This window comes from Hydra viridissima, unplaced genomic scaffold (genome assembly GCF_058129835.1).
Source record: "Hydra viridissima isolate aposymbiotic clone 2 unplaced genomic scaffold, HvirCarnegie_v1 scaffold_2, whole genome shotgun sequence".
NCBI classification, from domain to species: Eukaryota; Metazoa; Cnidaria; class Hydrozoa; order Anthoathecata; family Hydridae; genus Hydra; species Hydra viridissima.
This window is the reverse complement of record NW_028324301.1, coordinates 14,363,406-14,382,500: the sequence shown is the minus strand read 5'-3', so window position 1 is coordinate 14,382,500 and position 19,095 is coordinate 14,363,406. Positions and strand designations below refer to the sequence as shown.

General features: G+C 30.9%; 1 protein-coding gene, 2 long non-coding RNA genes and 2 pseudogenes across 4 annotated transcripts in view; 2 read left to right on the top strand and 3 right to left on the bottom strand.

Moving 5' to 3' along the window:
- Positions 1–4,516, top strand: part of LOC149892113 (uncharacterized) — a 5,807-nt gene extending 1,291 nt beyond the window's left edge. Inside the window, exons 1-3 of one of the 2 annotated variants that reach the window (XR_016450049.1) lie at positions 2,510–2,633; positions 4,184–4,245; positions 4,390–4,516. This is a non-coding gene — a long non-coding RNA (uncharacterized LOC149892113). Of the gene's footprint in view, positions 1–2,509; positions 2,634–4,183; positions 4,246–4,389 lie in introns of those variants that run through there. The other variant, XR_016450050.1, reaches the window with a different exon arrangement.
- On the bottom strand, positions 2,975–3,916 carry LOC149892114 (uncharacterized; annotated as a pseudogene).
- Positions 4,517–4,875: 359 nt separating the features above from the next.
- Positions 4,876–18,922, top strand: LOC149892110 (uncharacterized). Its single transcript, XR_016450048.1, has 3 exons — positions 4,876–4,998; positions 5,176–5,240; positions 18,801–18,922. It is a non-coding gene; the product is annotated as an uncharacterized LOC149892110 (long non-coding RNA).
- Positions 6,512–7,603, bottom strand: LOC149892112 (uncharacterized; annotated as a pseudogene).
- On the bottom strand, positions 12,159–15,053 carry LOC149892111 (uncharacterized). The gene is made up of 3 exons (XM_090079581.1): positions 14,552–15,053; positions 14,148–14,334; positions 12,159–13,924 (listed from the first exon to the last, which is right to left on the bottom strand). The coding sequence occupies exons 1-3, from the start codon at positions 14,883–14,885 to the stop codon at positions 12,190–12,192; spliced, it is 2,256 nt and encodes a 751-aa protein (XP_089935707.1). The 5' UTR covers positions 14,886–15,053; the 3' UTR covers positions 12,159–12,189.
- Positions 18,923–19,095: the final 173 nt, after the last annotated feature.

Here is a 19,095-nt window from a genome sequence, read left to right as displayed (position 1 = left end):
TTTTTTTTTAATTTTTTAATTTTATTACAATACACATAAATATAAGTAGGTACACGATTTGCTAAATAGGTAATATAAAGTCGTTTTTTAATATATAGTGTTGATAAATAAAAATTTATTTATTTATTAGTGTTGATAAATAATATAATTTATTACTGTTGTTGTTGTTGTTTGTTTTTGAGTTATTTACAGTTTTTAGAGTTATTAGAGTTGATATTGGTTTCGGAACAAAGTTAGTTTTATATATAGTTTTGAATGTTTTAGGCTTAATAAAAGTTCATAAAGTTGTTAGTGTTTAAAATAAGATCTTTTAATAATGTTTTCAGAGTATTTAAGTTATTCGATTTTTCCAGTTGGGTATTTTTGGATACTAATTTGTTATATAGACAAGGACCACGGTACGAAATAGAAAAGCGCGAGAGAGTAGTTTTTTGGAAAGGTACTTTGAAGTTTCCCGTTCCTCTGGTATGGTATCTATTGTTGCTATTTTGAAAGAAATTCTTTGAAAAGTGAGAAGGAACAAGTCCAAGTTTATATTTGAGCATAAATAACAAATTTTGGAATATATTGATTTGATATACATTTAATGCTTTCAAATTTTTTAATAGTGGCTCAGCATGCGAGAGTCTATCCTTATTAAAAACTATTCTTGCAGCATGTTTTTGTTTTCGATATAGTGTGGTTAGTTTGGATCTATGTGTACTCGCCCATGCAACATTAGCGTATATGTAGTAGCTTTGTATGAACGAGAAGTATAAGAACTTTAAATTATCAGGAGACAGTATAGAACTTGCTTTGTAAAGGATACCAATGTTTTTTGATATTTTAGTATTTAAAATATCTATATGTGATTTCCAAGAGATGTTCTCATCAATAAGTATCCCTAGAAATTTAGTTGCTCGGGTTCTCTCTATTTCTTTATTATCTATATTTAACGAAGGTAAATCGGAAGGTATTTTTATAAAGTTAGGATGAAAAAGAATGTATTTGGTTTTTTCTGTGTTTAGCGATAATTTGTTAGATTTTAACCAACTGTTTATTTTTTCAAGTTCAGTATTTGTAGTTTCATAAAGTTCTGTAATAGATGAGGATGCATAAAATAAATTAGTGTCGTCTGCGAACATTATGACATCCAATTTACTCGAGGCTTTAGGAAGATCGTTTATGTATATTAAAAACAAGAGAGGTGCAAGAATGGAACCTTGGGGGACACCGTATTTTATTTTGAGTAATTTTGAAGCTTTTTTTTTATGAGCAATAACGCATTGTTTTCTGTCTAGTAAAAAGTTTTTGAACCAGTTTAGTGCAACACCTTTTATCCCATATTTTTCCATTTTCCTAATTAAAATAGCGTGATCTACTGTGTCAAACGCCTTAGATAAATCAACAAAGACTCCAAGGACGTATTTTTTGTTTTCAAAGGAGTTATTTATATTATTAATAAGATCTAGAATTGCGTGTTCGGTTGAATGTTGCTTTTGGAAGCCAAACTGTTTTTCATTTAGGATTTTGTTATTTGTTAGATATTTATACAGTTTATTGTATATTACTCTCTCCAAAAGTTTTGAAAATACAGGTAGAACTGAGATTGGTCTGTAGTTATTTAGTGTAAATGAATCTCCGGTTTTTAATGAATCTCCGGTTTTTAATGTAGTTATTTAGTGTAAATGAATCTCCGGTTTTTTCTTAAAATTCAATAAATGAATTAACATAACTTAAAAAAAACCTCAATTAAAAAATGTTTTTAATATGTATAATATTGAGTTATATTAAAATTAATAAAGAAAATATTTTAATTGAGCTTGAAGGGCGTGCAATTTTAATTTTTAGAGTTCAGAGCAAGTTTGGGAACATCAAAACAACATTAGAGAAATATTTAAACTTTATAGGTGACAAGGTTTTTTGTTAACCCAACAAGCAAACGATAATAAATAAGGGTCTGCGTATCGTTTCATTTCCATATCGTTATCATTCCGATATGATACCGGGAAAAAAAATCATCGGAATGACAAGAGTTTCAGTATATACCGAGATTAAAACTAACTACAATACCGGTTAAAATATTTATAACGATATTACATCGTAATCATTCCGATGATACTTTTTCTTTTTCCATTATCATATCGGTATTATAACGATATGGAAATGAAACGATACGCCTTACAAACCAAGTTTGTGTCAACGTCTAAGCAAGGTTGAAATTTCAACGTTGGAATTTTCGGCGCTATTTTACTTTCGCCTCCCCCTATTTTTATTACAGATTAAGAAAGATGGTCGTTTAAAAATAAGAAAGAGTACAAGAAACAATACTTTTAGTACAACTTAATGTTTTCTAAACTCAATATTAAACTCAATAATTACTTTCACTGAAAATTCATCATCCCGTTGAAAAAATGGCGAATTAGGCAAATTCATTTCAGAGGCCTGCTCTCGAAATTAATTCGATGTAGATTGTATTCGATTAATTCGATAGCTTAATTGACAATAAATATGGTTGTAGTCCTGATGGATTAGGTCCGTCAGGCATTTTATTAGAAGTGAAAACTCGAGCAGCAGGTTGTGTTGGGCCAATAGCAACATTAGCAGATTTCCCTCAATATTATGTTCATGTCAGCTACAGATTGAGTGTATAGGTGCAGACTTTTGTGTTTCACAATCTTTCCATCCTGAGACCAAGGTGTTATTTCGCTCAACTAAAAAACATCAAAATGTTTTTTAGTTGAGGGAAATAACACCTTTTTATTAATTATTAAAGAAATAGTAGATGCAATATATGAAAGGAAGAAAATAAACATGGAATCATCTTAAAATCAAGGATCTACTCAGTTTTGGAAAAAATATAATTGGTTATGTACCTGATTTTGTTATGTTAAAACCATTTAGAAAATTTATAAAAAAGTTCTCAAAGTTTGTGCCCGTCATAAATTTTAGACATGAAAACAATTTTAACATTTTAACAGTTTAATTTTTTCACTTGTATTAAGGTTTATTTTTATAAATAAATTACATATACATGAGAAATCAAATAATTATTTTTTAGGACCTATTGGTTCCATTGTTAAATTAACAATATGGCCTAAAATTTGCTATGTAGATGATAAAATATCAATTTGATTTATTGGCCAAACAGTGTTCATGATACCCCAGTTACGTATTCTTCCTATAAAACGCTCAACATGAATGCATGTTGCGACAATATCAATTTTTAGCAATATCTTGTTTAGAAAATTGACTTCTATCTTTTTACTTTGGTCTATTTAACAAGATGCCTTTCTTTTGCACCAAAATCTTGAATTAAAAATCCACGATCACTCATTATTTCATGTTATTCTTTAACATATAAAGTAGCATTTGACTTTTCAGTAATTTCTGAGTCTGAGATTGATCCTGGGTAAATTTCACTGAATAAAATTCCTCCACCATAAGGAGAAATGCCAATCAAAGCTTTGCCAGTTTGAGTATTTTTATAATTGGAAAACATCAGAGAATTTAATCAAAATTTGATGCACTTTGCAATTTGAACTCTGTTGCATCTACTACAAGGTCTGTCAGACCATGTCCTATTTCAATAAAACTTTTGGGCATTTTTTTAAGCAAAAATTCAGATGCAGGTTTCAAATCTACCTCATTAAATATAGTAGCTAAAAATATTACCCATTCAATAAAAATTCTTTGCATTGTTGACTTGACTTATATTATTATATAGGCCATTACCTCTTGATGTAGTCCATGCCTACATATGGTTAGAACAGATAATAATTCTGTTGCTTTATCAGTAGTTCTATGGCTCAGTGCATTAACTTCACTTTCTGGATATGGTATTAAATGAGTATAAGGAGTAACACATTCTAAAATAAATTGAAATTGTGTTATTGATAAACCACATAGGTATTGAAACATTGTAGACTGTTCTTTTAAAAACTTATATTTAAATCTGAAAAAAGACATGCAAATATTAAATTAGCAGAAAAGTCTATTTCAATGCCAGTTCTACCTAAAATGAAAACAAGTAAAAAGAATGTATTATTGATAACATTATTCTTGCAGTTAATTAAGATTTCTTTTTGTTTGTTTGTTGTTTTTTTTTACAATAAAAAAGAACATAAAATAACCCAGTTTGTTCTTTTTTAATACAAAAAAAAGTAGAAACAGCAATTAGTTATTTTCCATCCTTCTTTCTTAGAAACCTTCATGATATTCCACAAAAAGCAATAAGGAATTAATCAAGTCAAAAAGTATCATCTGGTACCTTTTCCCTTAGTGCTATTATCTTAATTCTTATTTTAAATCATTTAAATTAATTTTTAGATCTTCAAAATAACATATTAATGCTGTTCACTACAGTAAGTTTTATATTAAACTTTTTAAATGTTAAATTGGTTTTTAAAGGTTATACTGCAACCTCTTCTATACCTGGTGGATATTCTGGACTCACTACTTTATCAGTCAACATACAAATGCCCTTTAAGTCAACTTCTACCTCTTCTATATGTGGAGGTTTTTCCAGACTCAAACCAACATTAAACAATTATTCCACTATTAGTATATAAACCTACATGAATTGCAATAGAAGAGATTCTGCATGTGCTTGGAACAATTTAATTAAAAATTTTAAAAAAATTTTAAAGGTAATTTTAAAGGCTCAAAAAATTTTAAAGGTAATGGTAGGTTTATTTAAAATAATAATTTTTTTATAATTTTTATACAATCTCACTTCTTTTGAGACCCAGGTTGACATACTTGAAATTTAACACATTAAGCAATTAATTAATTACTTAACACTTTAAGTAATTTATAAATACTGCTTGTTTTCAACTTAGGATACAGAAGTTGGACCAAATTACCTCGCAAATGGATGAAGTTTTTAAAAAGTTAGATGTAATTAATTTCACCGGGATGAAAGATGCTGCAAGAGAGATATTAACACAATTTGATAATATTAATGTTCTATATGAATTTGATTGAAAACTTGGAGCTGACAAAAGAGTTTTTAAGTTTGTAAGTTATTTTTCATTTAAATGTACTATTGATTAAAGTCATTGGGTGGATGTTATCTATACCTTGGGTATTAAGTGGATATTACCAATAGTGTCCATTGAAAATTTAAATCTTCTATTGTGCAAGATCGTCACATTGTTCATAGAGATATTATTTTGTATTCTATTTTTACATCAGGTGAGGCAGCTATCTTCCATTGGCGGTAACAATGGAAAGAAAAGTGTTAAAAACATGATAAACAGGTAAAAACATTTCTTTAATCAATAATACTTACTACCCAGCAAGCAAACAACGTCATGTCAACGTCGAAGCAAGGTTGAAATTTCAACGTTGGAATTTTACTTTCGCATTCGCTTACTTTTTTTTACAGATAAAGAAAGATCTTCGTTTAAAAATGAGAAAACGTATAAGAAACTAAGGGTCTGCGTATTGTTATCGGTATATCGGTATGAACCGATATTTTGAACCGATAACAATATAAAATGATAACGATATCAAACGATATGAGATTGCCTATGAAACGATAACTTATCGTTTGAAACGATAACCAAACGATAACTTATCGGTTGAAACGATATTATCGGCTTTTTTTATCGGTTTATCGGAATACATAAAAATAACGATAATACCAATATTTATCGGTATAATAACGATATTTTTTACAATATTCCAATTTTTTTTTTTTTTAAATGCCAAATTTTAGTTCAAATATATAATAAATCTTCAAGTCGAGTCAAGATGTCGTTTTGCCTATCTTTACCGGTTTTACAAGTTAATCCTTCCCATTTGTATATATTATCTAGATTTCTAACTTCACAAAAATTTTGTAAAGAAAAAGTGAAGCAACACTGTTCTCCAAAATGAACCCCAGGTTGAAACTCTCCCCACTCCTGATTTTTTTACATTTAATCAATCATATGCATTAGTAAACACAATATATGTTGTCAAAAAAATCTGAACTAAGTGCTAAATATGTATACTTCCAAAATTAAAGCGCATAATTTTTGGCTTTTTTTCTTCCAAAGTTTTAATAAAGTCAGCCATTATGGTAGTCAAAATAACCCATTAATATTTATTTATTTCATTTACAAAAAAACCATAATATAAATACATCTGTATCACAAATGATATTTAAGTTAATGCTTGTTTAAATTAAAAATTTACCACAGCAGATTTTAGCTTTTCTCCATAACTTTTTTGTCCTATGTTTCTTTTATAGTTCATTAAAGTTTTTTTAAATTTGTGATGAACTGATTCACCATATTGTTCTGCATAGCTACCTAAGCTAATATTATTGCAATCTACTAAGGTGAGAATGTGACACACTAAAATATGTATTTTCCATTAAACTGTTAAGTCATAGCCAAATACAACTTTTGTACATAGTTAAGAAAATGAACTTTTGAAATCTTCAATTTTAACAGAAATATCTGTACCCATTTCCTAACCAAACACAGCTGATTTCACTAATGAAAACTTACGCAAACAATTATTGGTAAAATATTGATTTTTAAGGTAAAACCCCTCTCCAAAATATCTAACAGGGGCATAAATCAATTATCATTGTTTCCATCTAAACCTACACCATGATACCCTCTCATTAATATGTAATGTGTTTTCAACCAGCTTTGAAAAGCTGACCAAACATATTAAAGCTAAGTACAAAGTTTATCCACAACTCCTATAATGTGAAGCTCAGGTGGAGGAACAATTTGTTCAAGAAAAGTTTCTTGATCTTCTTTTAAGTAAATGAAATGAGGATTTCTTACATTTTTGTATTCCTGCATTTTCAATCTTTCTTTTCCACCATATACATATTGATCATAACGTAAGTCTATGGAGCCCAACATTCTTAGTTTCCCTGCTTCAAGGGAGCATTCTCCTTCACAATACAGACAGGCATATTTACCAGAGTGACTTGAAAGTTCTAAAAACACTATTTGCACACTTTAGGTCAAATGGCATACTGAAGTTTACTTCAAGTTGAAGAAGTGCCAATAATTTTTGGAGATTGCCATTATCCTCTAAGACCATCTCCACAATGGCAAGAAAATAGCATTCCTTGACACCAGAATCTTCATATATTTCAAAGGAAGAATAATGATTTTTTGGATTGAAAACATTAATAATAACTTTTAAGAAGTTTTGACCACCATTTAAAGATATTCAGAGTTTCCTGCAATTCAGTCATTTTAACATTAATAATTGGTTCTACAGCACTTGTTAGATTCCTGTGTAAAGTAGAACATGATTTTTTGGTTTTATTTTTAGAGAGTTCTAATGCATTTGATAGCTCCATAATATTTTTGAACAAGATATGATTTTCTTTCTTTTTTTTTGACCTAATTTCATTTACCCCAACTGTAACAGAGAGAAGATTTCCACCTGTAGACATCTTGAACTACTCTACACTTAAAATGCTTTCACTCTCCATTTTATGCTTTAACAATCCAGAGGCTACTTGTTCTGCATGTTTATCTCCAAGTGATTCACTAATATCTACAATATTGGTTACAGCTTTACTTTTGCAACAATCATGAGAAACTCCTCTAAAATTAATATTAAGAATTTTATAACAGTTTTTGAAATAAGTAAAAACAGTAAAAAATATATTGAATCAAACTATAAAATAACATAAAGATAAAAAATGTTTTAACTGATCTTATTTTAAACCTTATTTTTAAATTATAAAATCATAAATATAAATAATCTATACTAAGATTTAAATAGCAGAGTCCACAGATTTTTTCAGCTACATTTAAAGTATTTGACCCTGGCTAATTATTTGTCTGGATACATATCAGAGGTTCGTCTAATAGTACTCCTATTTACCTGAAATACATTCTTTTTATCAAATACATTATTCTACCTGAAGTTTATTATATAATATCAATATTTATGTGTTTGTGTTAATACATATATATATATATATATATATATATATATATATATATATATATATATATATATATATATATATACACACACACACATACACACACACACACACACACACTGGCTAGAGAGTATATCAAAGGTACTTTGATCTATATATATATATAACTTTGATCTATATATATATAACTTTGGAAAAAAAAAGCCAAAAATTATGCGTTTTAATTTTGGAAGTATACATATTTAGCACTTAGTTCAGATTTTTTTGACAACATATATTGTGTTTACTAATGCATATGATTGATTAAATGTAAAAAAATCAGGAGTGGGGAGAGTTTCAACCTGGGGTTCATTTTGGAGAACAGTGTTGCTTCACTTTTTCTTTACAGAATTTTTGTGAAGTTAGAAATCTAGATAATATATACAAATGGGAAGGATTAACTTGTAAAACCGGTAAAGATAGGCAAAACGACATCTTGACTCGACTTGAAGATTTATTATATATTTGAACTAAAATTTGGCATTTTAAAAAAAAAAAAGTTGGAATATTGTAAAAAATATCGTTATTATACCGATAAATATCGGTATTCTCGTTATTTTTATGTATTCCGATAAACCGATAAAAAAAGCTGATAATATCGTTTCAACCGATAAGTTACCGTTTGGTTATCGGTTCGAACGATAACTAAACCGATATTATCGTTTCATAGACAAACTCATATCGTTTAATATCGTTATCGTTTCATATCGTTATCGGTTCAAAATAATAACGATACGCAGACCCTTATAAGAAACAATACTTTTAGACCAACTTGATGTACTCTAACAGGCCCGTACGCAGGGGTGGGGGTGGGGTGCGTAGGGTGCGTACGCATCCCCCCCCCCCCAATTTTCAAAAGATCCACATTTTATATAATATTAAATTTTTTATAGGAAAAATTGCACCTTTAACTGAATACAGCATACGTTTTTCGTTTCATATTGATTAGATTTTTCTATTCTATGGTACTAGACACTTTTGACTTCGCTAAGTCTTGTCGTTATGAACACTATAATGTCTTCATTAACGTTCGTACGATTTTTCTTGACAACAATTTTGTTTTAAGTTTTGCGTTTGCTTATTACCGCAACCAGGTGCTATCGTAGATTAATTAATTTGTTTTCTTTAGTTCTCTTTATATATTACACTTTTAATTTTATACGTTTCGATTACCACATCAATTATTTCCCATCCAATATAGTAAAATGTCCTTTTTTTATTTAATCCGTATATTTTCATTGTTTATTATTGCAAATATTGTTTATTATTATGTATGTTATTGTTGGACACAATGATAACTAATATTTTATGTTGCTTTAAATTGTTTTTTACGTTATTGTGTATGATATATGTATCCTGTACATCCACATTTTTTCTAAAATTACTGGTGTTGCACAAATTGTTATCTGATTTTGAGACCCATGTTTTTATACGATTCTTAATCAGCATAAAATTCTCTATCAGAATTAATCATAAAATTAGGGGGGGGGGGGGGAGAGAACGTGGAGTAGCGCCTCAAAAAAATATGTTTGTAATTAAAGCTGTGTAAGATAAAAACATGAATTATTTTCAATAATCATTACTAGTATTAAAATTGCATTAGAGTTAAAGTTACTCATGACGAAAACGCTAATATTCGCCATTTTTTCAACGAGATGGCTAATTTTCAAAGTGGAAAGTAATAATTTAGAAATTAAACATGGTTTTTGCCGCTGCTTAAATTTTTAAATTTTAAACAGTTCATTCTAATGTTAATCATTCCAAAAAAAGCGATTTAACAATCAAGAAATAAAAACCAGGTCTTTAATTGCAACATTTAAATTGTTGTTTAAATTCGTCATCGCCATGAAAAAATGGAGAATATTTGAGTTTTCGTCATGAGTAACTTTAACTCTAATGCAATTTTAATACTAGTAATGATTATTGAAAATAATTCATGTTTTTATCTTACACAGCTTTAATTACAAACATATTTTTTTGAGGCGCTACTCCACGTTCTCTCCCCCCCCCCCCCCCCTTATTTTATGATTAATTCTGATAGAGAATTTTATGCTGATTAAGAATCGTATAAAAACATGGGTCTTAAAATCAACGGAAAGTGCTCTATTCTGTAGTTGAAAGTACAAAAATATACCACAAATCGCTAATATTCGCCATCTTGAATTCACTAACTTTACAGTTGATATTGTTTTTAACCGCAAAACATTGCCAGTCTGGTTTTTACTATGAGGAATTGTTTCTGGTTTAATATAGATAGCGATTCCTTAGCGCAACGAAAAACATTTGACGTTTGACAAAACACACGAAATTTTCATGAACTTTACTCTCTTATATCTTTTTGTATGCTTAAGCAAACACCTTGAGGTTTTTTGAATCAATTAGTGTTACTCAACCTCTTTCCAGCAAAATATAGAAAGTACTATGGATTATATGGCTTCATTTAAATTTTATCCATATCTTAAGACCACTTTTAAGAAAAAAGCTTGAAGCGGGAACATTTTTTTAAAACGAAGCTTTTGGAGGTTAGGATTCCTTAGTACCAAAACACATCTAATTTTTATAAAACTTTCCGTATATATTAAAAAAGGGATGAGGAATCTAATGGAATGTGGACACTTTTTAACTTTTATACATAAATTTTTAGTTCATAGCGTTTCAAAACTTCAAGGTTATTTTTTTTTTAAAAAAAAAGTTTTTTTTAAAAGTGTTCAGGTGGAAATTGCAAGTTTAGTCTTTCCTCTTTTTATAACAAGTATTTATTTATGTTTTCTTGAAGAATAGATTCTAAGGATTTGTATATAGAAATTATGTATGTATATATATATATATATATATATATATATATTTATATTTATATATATATACATACATAATTTCTATATACAAATCCTTAGAATCTATTCTTCAAGAAAACATAAATAAATACTTGTTATAAAAAGAGGAAAGACTAAACTTGCAATTTCCACCTGAACACTTTTAAAAAAAACTTTTTTTTTAAAAAAAAAATAACCTTGAAGTTTTGAAACGCTATGAACTAAAAATTTATGTATAAAAGTTAAAAAGTGTCCACATTCCATTAGATTCCTCATCCCTTTTTTAATATATACGGAAAGTTTTATAAAAATTAGATGTGTTTTGGTACTAAGGAATCCTAACCTCCAAAAGCTTCGTTTTAAAAAAATGTTCCCGCTTCAAGCTTTTTTCTTAAATATATATATATATATATATATATTCCTTCGCATATTTTATGACGTTTTTTATTTTGATTTTCGCGACGTAAGAATTATTGTATATGTTTATTTGAATTACAAAAAAATCGTCTGGAATGGCTTATATAGACGCGTAAGTTCTTTCTAGAGCTATCAGGCAGACGATCGAGTTATAAAGTTATAAAACGTGTCGCTCTTGCAAAATTGCGATTCCTTCTTATAAATTTTAGTTTTATAACAGAATTTACGATTATTTTTTTGATTAATTTTTTTTTTTGTTATTAAAGAAAAAAATTAATTGGAAAGACAAACTTTAATAGAGTAATAAAAAAGGGCTTTCTTAATGTTCTTTGCAAAAAATGTTCTTAACAATTTTGTGTGGCTATGAGAATAGCCGTTTTTTGATTTACACAACCTTAGGCATGAATTATAATGTATGTTACGTTTGATGCACACAGGATATCAAACAGGATATGCTGTTAAAACTTGATTCCAAAAGTGTAAAAACCGATGTTCGGAAAATCTCTGCATCCACATAAACTCGGATAAATAATCAGCTACCATTTCGCGATTAGTTGGCCCCATCATTGATTTGAATTTTGCTTTTGCTCGACACCACATAGCTTCCACGTGATTTGTTGTTACACCTGTCTGTGGATCTACAAAGTTGAGGGTGTGGTTAACGGTACCATGTAAATATGCAGAAGCTTGCAAATCATTATATGCTGCCCACATAGGGGACGTCCATAAATTACGTACGCAGTAAAACTAATGCTTTTGGACACCCCCTCCCCCCTTGTACGCACTTGTACGCTTTTAACCACCCCCTCCCCCTCTGCGTACGTACGCGTTATTTATTAAAAAAGTATGACCTCCCCACCCACCCACCCAAAAAAAAAAAGTTTTCAAAACATTAAATACAAAGAAGATCAACATTTTTAGTTAGAGATTTTTCTGTACTTAACTAAAAAATGGGCAGTTATTAACGAAAGGAAAGAAAAATGATTTAGAAAGGATTCGTGTTGCGAGTATTTTTAACTTAGCTATTTATATTTCCACAAATGGTGACTTAAATAAATTGAAAATGTTATGGAAAACAGGCATGAACTCTGCTTCTAATCTTTCATTAGTAATCTTCTCACTGACTTCTTCACTTTCACTTAAATCACTCTCCATATCAATCTTTATCTTTTGTTTGTTGTGTGCTTTCTTGTGCCGTTTCATTGCTGCCTTGCTCGGCCAGTATTTATTGCATTTGTCGCAAATTCCGTTTAGAAGCTTTTTTTCCAATGAAGGACAATACAGATCAAATGGTATAATTTTGTACTTTAAGCCTTCTGTAGGTATGTCTTGTAGCAAAAGCCTATGCGTCAGAGGTGCAAAGTTTGAATGGTTTGATACGTATTTAAAATATCGAGATGGTTCCATCGCTTTGTAACCATTCTCGCAGTACTCGTAGATGGCCGGAAATGGAATGAAACGTTGGGGGATGGTATTCAGCCAATTTGTTTCAAACGATGAACAACATAACTTGTCCTGGCATTTCACAATTTGTAGACAATAACGCGATTGCTGGCAATGTTTCTCTACCCAAACAGGATCAGGATTCGGCGGTTTATATGCTTTTCCAACTGGTACTGCCCGGCAATTAACATGGTAACCGTCGATGACGGTTTTCTCCCAAACTTGGGATAAAACGTCAGCCGCTTTTTGAAAATTTTCTACCTCCAGTTCTTGGTTAATTGTCTTCCCAGAAGAATCAAGGTGATTGCCAAAATAATCATGGGGAAGAACTATTCCAGCCAAATCACAAGAAAGAGGTGCCATTCTTCTTTCAATGGGGTTGAAGGCTGAAAGCCCAGCTGCATTCACACCATGAAGCAAGACATCTAAATCCAGCAAGCGGAAGAGATCAACAGCAGTTGCTAACGTTTTAGGGAAGCGTGGTGCTTCATCTTGAGCTCCATCAGTCTCCATTAACATAATTGGTTTACGTCTAACCAACTTGGTTTCAAAAAGCTCCCTAACATCAAAAGCATGTGTAAAAGCATTCGATGTATCGTGTTTCCCACTTCTTATGCGTATGAAAGTGTCTCCACTGTAGGATACATTTCCATTATTGTTAACTTCGCATATGCCATACACCGATGGGATTAACTTGTGCTGTGGGCCAACGACAAAGTCATGATCCATAAGTTTGACCTTGTATTCCATATGCATCAGCAACGGCGCTTGAAGGCTTGCAGCAGTAAGACCCAACGGTACCCTGGCTTTATCATCATTGGACATGAAAAGCACAGCTTTTGGTCCAAACAATTTGCAAACTTCAAAAATGTCATCAATAAAAGATTTGGCAAACATTCTATCATCATTTCTATTTCGCAGTGAATTTTCTGGACGTAGTAGCTTCACTGGAACTGTGTTGACATGCTTTTTTCCTTCAGAAGTGTTTTCACGTCGTGGTAAAAGACGAAGGTACAAACCACTTCTACTCAAGTTGAAGCCTATTTTCGTCAGCTCTTTCTGAAGATCATCCAAAGTGGAGACACTGCGAAGACATTCTGTTCTTCGACGCTCGTCAGCTGCTGATGAACTTTGCACAACCTTTATGATTGTTGATAAAAGTTCTGGTTGATCAATTTCGAGCCGTGGTCGTCCAGGATGGTTTTGCATAAACTGTTTCAAAGCACTTGATACTTCAGGGTTGTTTTGACAAACTGTTTCGATGCCCTCTTTAAGTTTTTGTCTCCGTTTTCTTTGTCGTGCCGATTCACGAATCAATCTGAAAACAAAATATTACACAAATCTTTGATTCCGTTATAAAACTTTCTATACTTAAGGTTACCTGGATTCTGCGAACTTTGTAAATACTCAATTAGAAATTCTTATTGACAATTTGAAAAACAAAATTTTGAAAGTTGCTGCCTGCTTAAAAGTTGGGTTTTTATGGCCAAGACGTCTTTCTATACTTCTAAGCTCTATTCGATATATCGCTTAACATTTACCTGTCCAAGTTTGTTTTTTCTCTTCTTATGCTTTCTTTCACATTGTCTAATTGTTTCCTCGTTACAGTAGACAAACCAGAATCGCGTAAGATTATCAAGGATGAAAGCTGTGATTCAAGATCTGAGATTTTCTTCCGACTTTTAACTTGCGCCGGATTTGCTCTTTCCTTCTCGCTTGATGTTAAATCTAAATTAGGAAATACCCAAAAATAAACTTTTATAAATTCTTGACAGTTATAGAGATTGGATGTAGAGAAATTGGTCAAGATCTCCAGTTATGATGAATAAAACTATGCGATTGCAATATAGTCGTACAAGGTAGTTTAATTACCAATTCGGTTGAATTCAATATATAGAAAATCACGAGAGAAAAAGTTTGTAAATTATCACAAAAAATGGCTTACTAAGTTCAATCCTTTCAGGTTCTGTCGTAGTTGCGTTCGGAAAACTTTGTATTTTATTTGACGAAGACGGCACTGGGTGGATATCTTTTTTCTTTTTGCTAGGCGGTGATAAAGCATTTCCCCAGAATGACATGATTGATCCTTTTGACTTTGTTGCTTTCACTTTTAATTCGTTTACTTTTTTTTCATACAAAGACTGATCATATTTTACTATTTTCCACAATTCCTGTGCGTGCTGATACTGCTTTTGTTTTTCAAGTGTTGAATATGCTTTCTTATATAACTCAAGGAGTTGAAGATACTTTTTCTCGTTCCCAACAAATTCGTTTGACATCTTGGAAATAAGCAGTTTTTTTTTGTTGCAACGTATTCAGTTATTTGAATGGAAAGATAAAAGTTTTTGTTTATTTGGAAATAAACGATTTAATCGTTTATTTGTCGTTAAAGCGAAGAACGTAAAAAAAATAACTTGACTCAAATTAATTGCAATCACATTTCGCAATGAAAGGTGTTGGTTTCTATTAGCATTAAAATTTCTGTTTTTAAAAATAATTGTTTTTTATAATAAGAAAAAATACATTAAAACTTTAACAATAATTTGAAGTATTACATTGTTAATAAAAAGTTAATAATAAAATATTAATTTAAAATAATAAAAAATTAACTTGTTGTAACGTTTTAATTGAAAAGATAAAAACCAGGTTGCGTATTAAAAAAAAAAGATTTTTTACATTCGAAAAGTTCATAGCTTTTTGTACGGATCAAGTTTTAAAAATATCTCCAGAGAAAGATAGTCAAACCGCGTACGTACTCGCTGTCTTGAAACCCCCCCCCTCCCCTTGTACGCATTTGTACGTTTTTTGGTAAACCCCCCTCCCCCCATACCTGCGTACGTACTTTATGGATGCCCCCATATCACTCCAGACAATAGAGCCAGGAAGTATCCATTGATGTATGATAGGAATTAATGTTGCAGCATCGCGATTCTGGACAGGAACCAAAAAGCCTTTCTTCGTTGCAGGTTCATACCCACCAAATATCCACTGCTGCGGGATTATTCTACCAACTTGATATTTTCTTCGACAAAAAACAGATTCATCTATTTCAACAATGCACCCTGGACCGCCTATGGGATCAGGGTTATTGAGGAAATATGAGACGCAAATGTCTCTGCAAAATTGATTCCAATCAACAATGGTGCTGTCGTTTCCGATATTTAACTCTTGCCTTAAATCACTTATTGATAATCCCCGGCTCTTACCTGCACTTCTACTCCAAGCGTAAGTTAAGCCCAATATTTGCCACAATTGTAGGTGAGATTTCTCAAAGAAGCTGCCTTTTCTAATGTTGAAGGTTCTTTTGTAGCGCTTGACTGGACATCTCCAGTCAAGCGCTACAAAAGAAGGGGAGAAAGTGGAGTAGCGCCTTTTTTTGGTTTGTAATTAAAGCTGAAAATGCTATAACGATAATAACGATAAATTAGTATTGAGAGAACTCGTATTTATTGATGTTTATATATTTTCATGTATACACACACACATATTAGGCGCTACTCCACTTTCTCCCCCCCCCTCCTAATTTTATGATTGATTCTGATAGAGAATTTTATGCTGATTAAGAATCGTATAAAAACATGGGTCTCAAAATCAACGGAAAGTGCTCTAATCTGATGTCGAAAGTACAAAAATATACCACAAATCGCTAATATTCGCCATCTTGAAAAGTGATTTTTTTTTGTTTAAAAGTTATCCTTTCAAAGTATCAACAGCCTGGTTTTTATTTTTTATATAAAAGATTTCGAATAAAAGAACAAAGAACCGGTGCGTTAAGTTTCATAATCAGGTGTATTGACCGCATTTTTTTTCTCTTACCAGGTAATGAAATTCAATGGCATTTACTCTTATCGCGTCAATTTGCTTCAACTGGATTCTTAGTTTGTTAGCTTGAGTGTCTTTTAAAACTTTTGTCAAATAAGTTGAAAAATTCTTTCATTGATTATATTTTACAATTCACTTTAAAACAAGATAAAATTTTTTTAATTATAAAAATAATTCTTTAAAACTATTGACTTTCTTTTAAAACTTCAAGTTAACCCCCCGTGAATTCATTTTCATTATGTTTGTCATATAAAAAGGAGTGCTTCAGAATAGTTTTTCTGCTTCTTCATTTATCTACATATCATGGCTCTTCGAAGACCAACAATAGACGTTTTTGACTCACTTTCTTTGACAGAAATAGGAGCAAAATTCAAATACGATATCGAAGCTACAATTCACTGGTGCAGAACTTATGGTTTACTCGCTGAAAGCATGAATTGTAGTGTATGTAACGTGCCCTGCACACAGCAAACAAACAATGGGTCAGTTGATCAAGTTATTTGGAGATGTTCAGTCAAGCGCTGCAAAAGAACCTTTAACATTAGAAAAGGCAGCTTCTTTGAGAAATCTCACCTACAATTGTGGCAAATATTGGGCTTAACTTACGCTTGGAGTAGAAGTGCAGGTAAGAGCCGGGGATTATCAATAAGTGATTTAAGGCAAGAGTTAAATATCGGAAACGACAGCACCATTGTTGATTGGAATCAATTTTGCAGAGACATTTGCGTCTCATATTTCCTCAATAACCCTGATCCAATAGGCGGTCCAGGGTGCATTGTTGAAATAGATGAATCTGTTTTTTGTCGAAGAAAATATCAAGTTGGTAGAATAATCCCGCAGCAGTGGATATTTGGTGGGTATGAACCTGCAACGAAGAAAGGCTTTTTGGTTCCTGTCCAGAACCGCGATGCTGCAACATTAATTCCTATCATACATCAATGGATACTTCCTGGCTCTATTGTCTGGAGTGACATGTGGAGAGCATATAATGATTTGCAAGCTCCAGCATATTTACATGGTACCGTTAACCACACCCTCAACTTTGTAGATCCACAGACAGGTGTAACAACAAATCACGTGGAAGCTATGTGGTGTCGAGCAAAAGCAAAATTCAAATCAATGATGGGGCCAACTAATCGCGAAATGGTAGCTGATTATTTATCCGAGTTTATGTGGATGCAGAGATTTTCCGAACACCGGTTTTTTCACTTTTGGGATCAAGTTTTAACAGCATATCCTGTTTGACATCCTGTGTGCATCAAACGTAACATACATTATAATTCATGCCTAAGGTTGTGTAAATCAAAAAACGGCTATTTTCATAGCCACACAAAATTATTAAGAACATTTTTTGCAAAGAACATTAAGAAAGCCCTTTTTTATTACTCCATGAAAGTTTGTCTTTCCAATTAATTTTTTTCTTTAATAACAAAAAAAAAAAAATAACCGAAAAAATAATCGTAAATTCTGTTACAAAACTAAATTTCATAAGAAGGAATCGCAATTTCGCAAGAGCGACACGTTTTATAACTTTATAACTCGATCGTCTGCCTGATAGCTCTGGAAAGAACTTACGCGTCTATATAAGCCATTCCAGACGATTTTTTTATAATTCAAATAAACATATACAATGATTCTTACGTCGCGAAAATAAAAATAAAAAACGTCATAAAATATGCGAAGGAATATAGATATATATATACATAATTTCTGTATACAAATCCTTAGAATCTATTCTTCAAAAAAACATAAATAAATACTTGTTATAAAAAGAGAAAAGAAAATAAAAAGAAAATTTCGTGTTTTTTGTCAAACGTCAGATGTTTTTCGTTGAGCCGTGGAATCGCTATCTATATTAAACCAGAAAAAATTCCTTATAGTAAAAACCAGGCTGGCAATGTTTTGCGGTTAAAAACAATATCAACCGTAAAGTTAGTGAATTCAAGATGGCGAATATTAGCGATTTGTGGTATATTTTTGTACTTTCAACATCAGATTAGAGCACTTTCCGTTGATTTTGAGACCCATGTTTTTATACGATTCTTAATCAGCATAAAATTCTCTATCAGAATCAATCATAAAATTAGGGGGGGGGGGGGAGAAAGTGGAGTAGCGCCCACATATTATGTTATGATAAATTTGTTATAGTAATAATAGAAACAATGATAATAACACAATAAATATAATAATAATAAATAATAATAAGTAAATGATAATACTAGTGATATTAGTTATAAGAAAATAAATTAATAACTTTGAAGCCTATAATGATGGATTTTTTACACATTTATTTTGATATTTTTATTTATTCATTTTAATATTATATTTTCCTAATTTTATTTTTTATAGAATAATTTTTTCTTTTGAATTAGATAAACAGATCTACAATAATTTAAATATTGAAAAATCATGTGAGTGTGACAAACAAAGTGTCTTGGACCAGAGCAGTTTGCTTCAAATATGCAAAGGAAGGCTCATAAGAGGAATTTGAGCAGAATCTTCCATCAAACTGGGTAAATTGACAAAGTATTTTGGGCTAATAGGAATGTGGAGTCATTGCTGAAAAAAATGTCTAATCCAACTGATGGTTGGTATTAATTCAAACTGAAATACATAAAGCTAACTGGTAATTAAGGATTTATTATTATTAAATGATGTACTCTTTTA

Excerpts from the sequence above, each read along its gene's own strand:
- LOC149892111 (XM_090079581.1), bottom strand. The coding sequence starts at position 14,885 with ATGTCAAACGAATTTGTTGGGAACGAGAAAAAGTATCTTCAACTCCTT. Across the intron at positions 14,335-14,551 it reads ACCTGAAAGGATTGAACTTA|ATTTAACATCAAGCGAGAAG; the intron begins GTAAGCCATTTT and ends TTCCTAATTTAG. Across the intron at positions 13,925-14,147 it reads GAAAAAACAAACTTGGACAG|ATTGATTCGTGAATCGGCAC; the intron begins GTAAATGTTAAG and ends TTTTGTTTTCAG.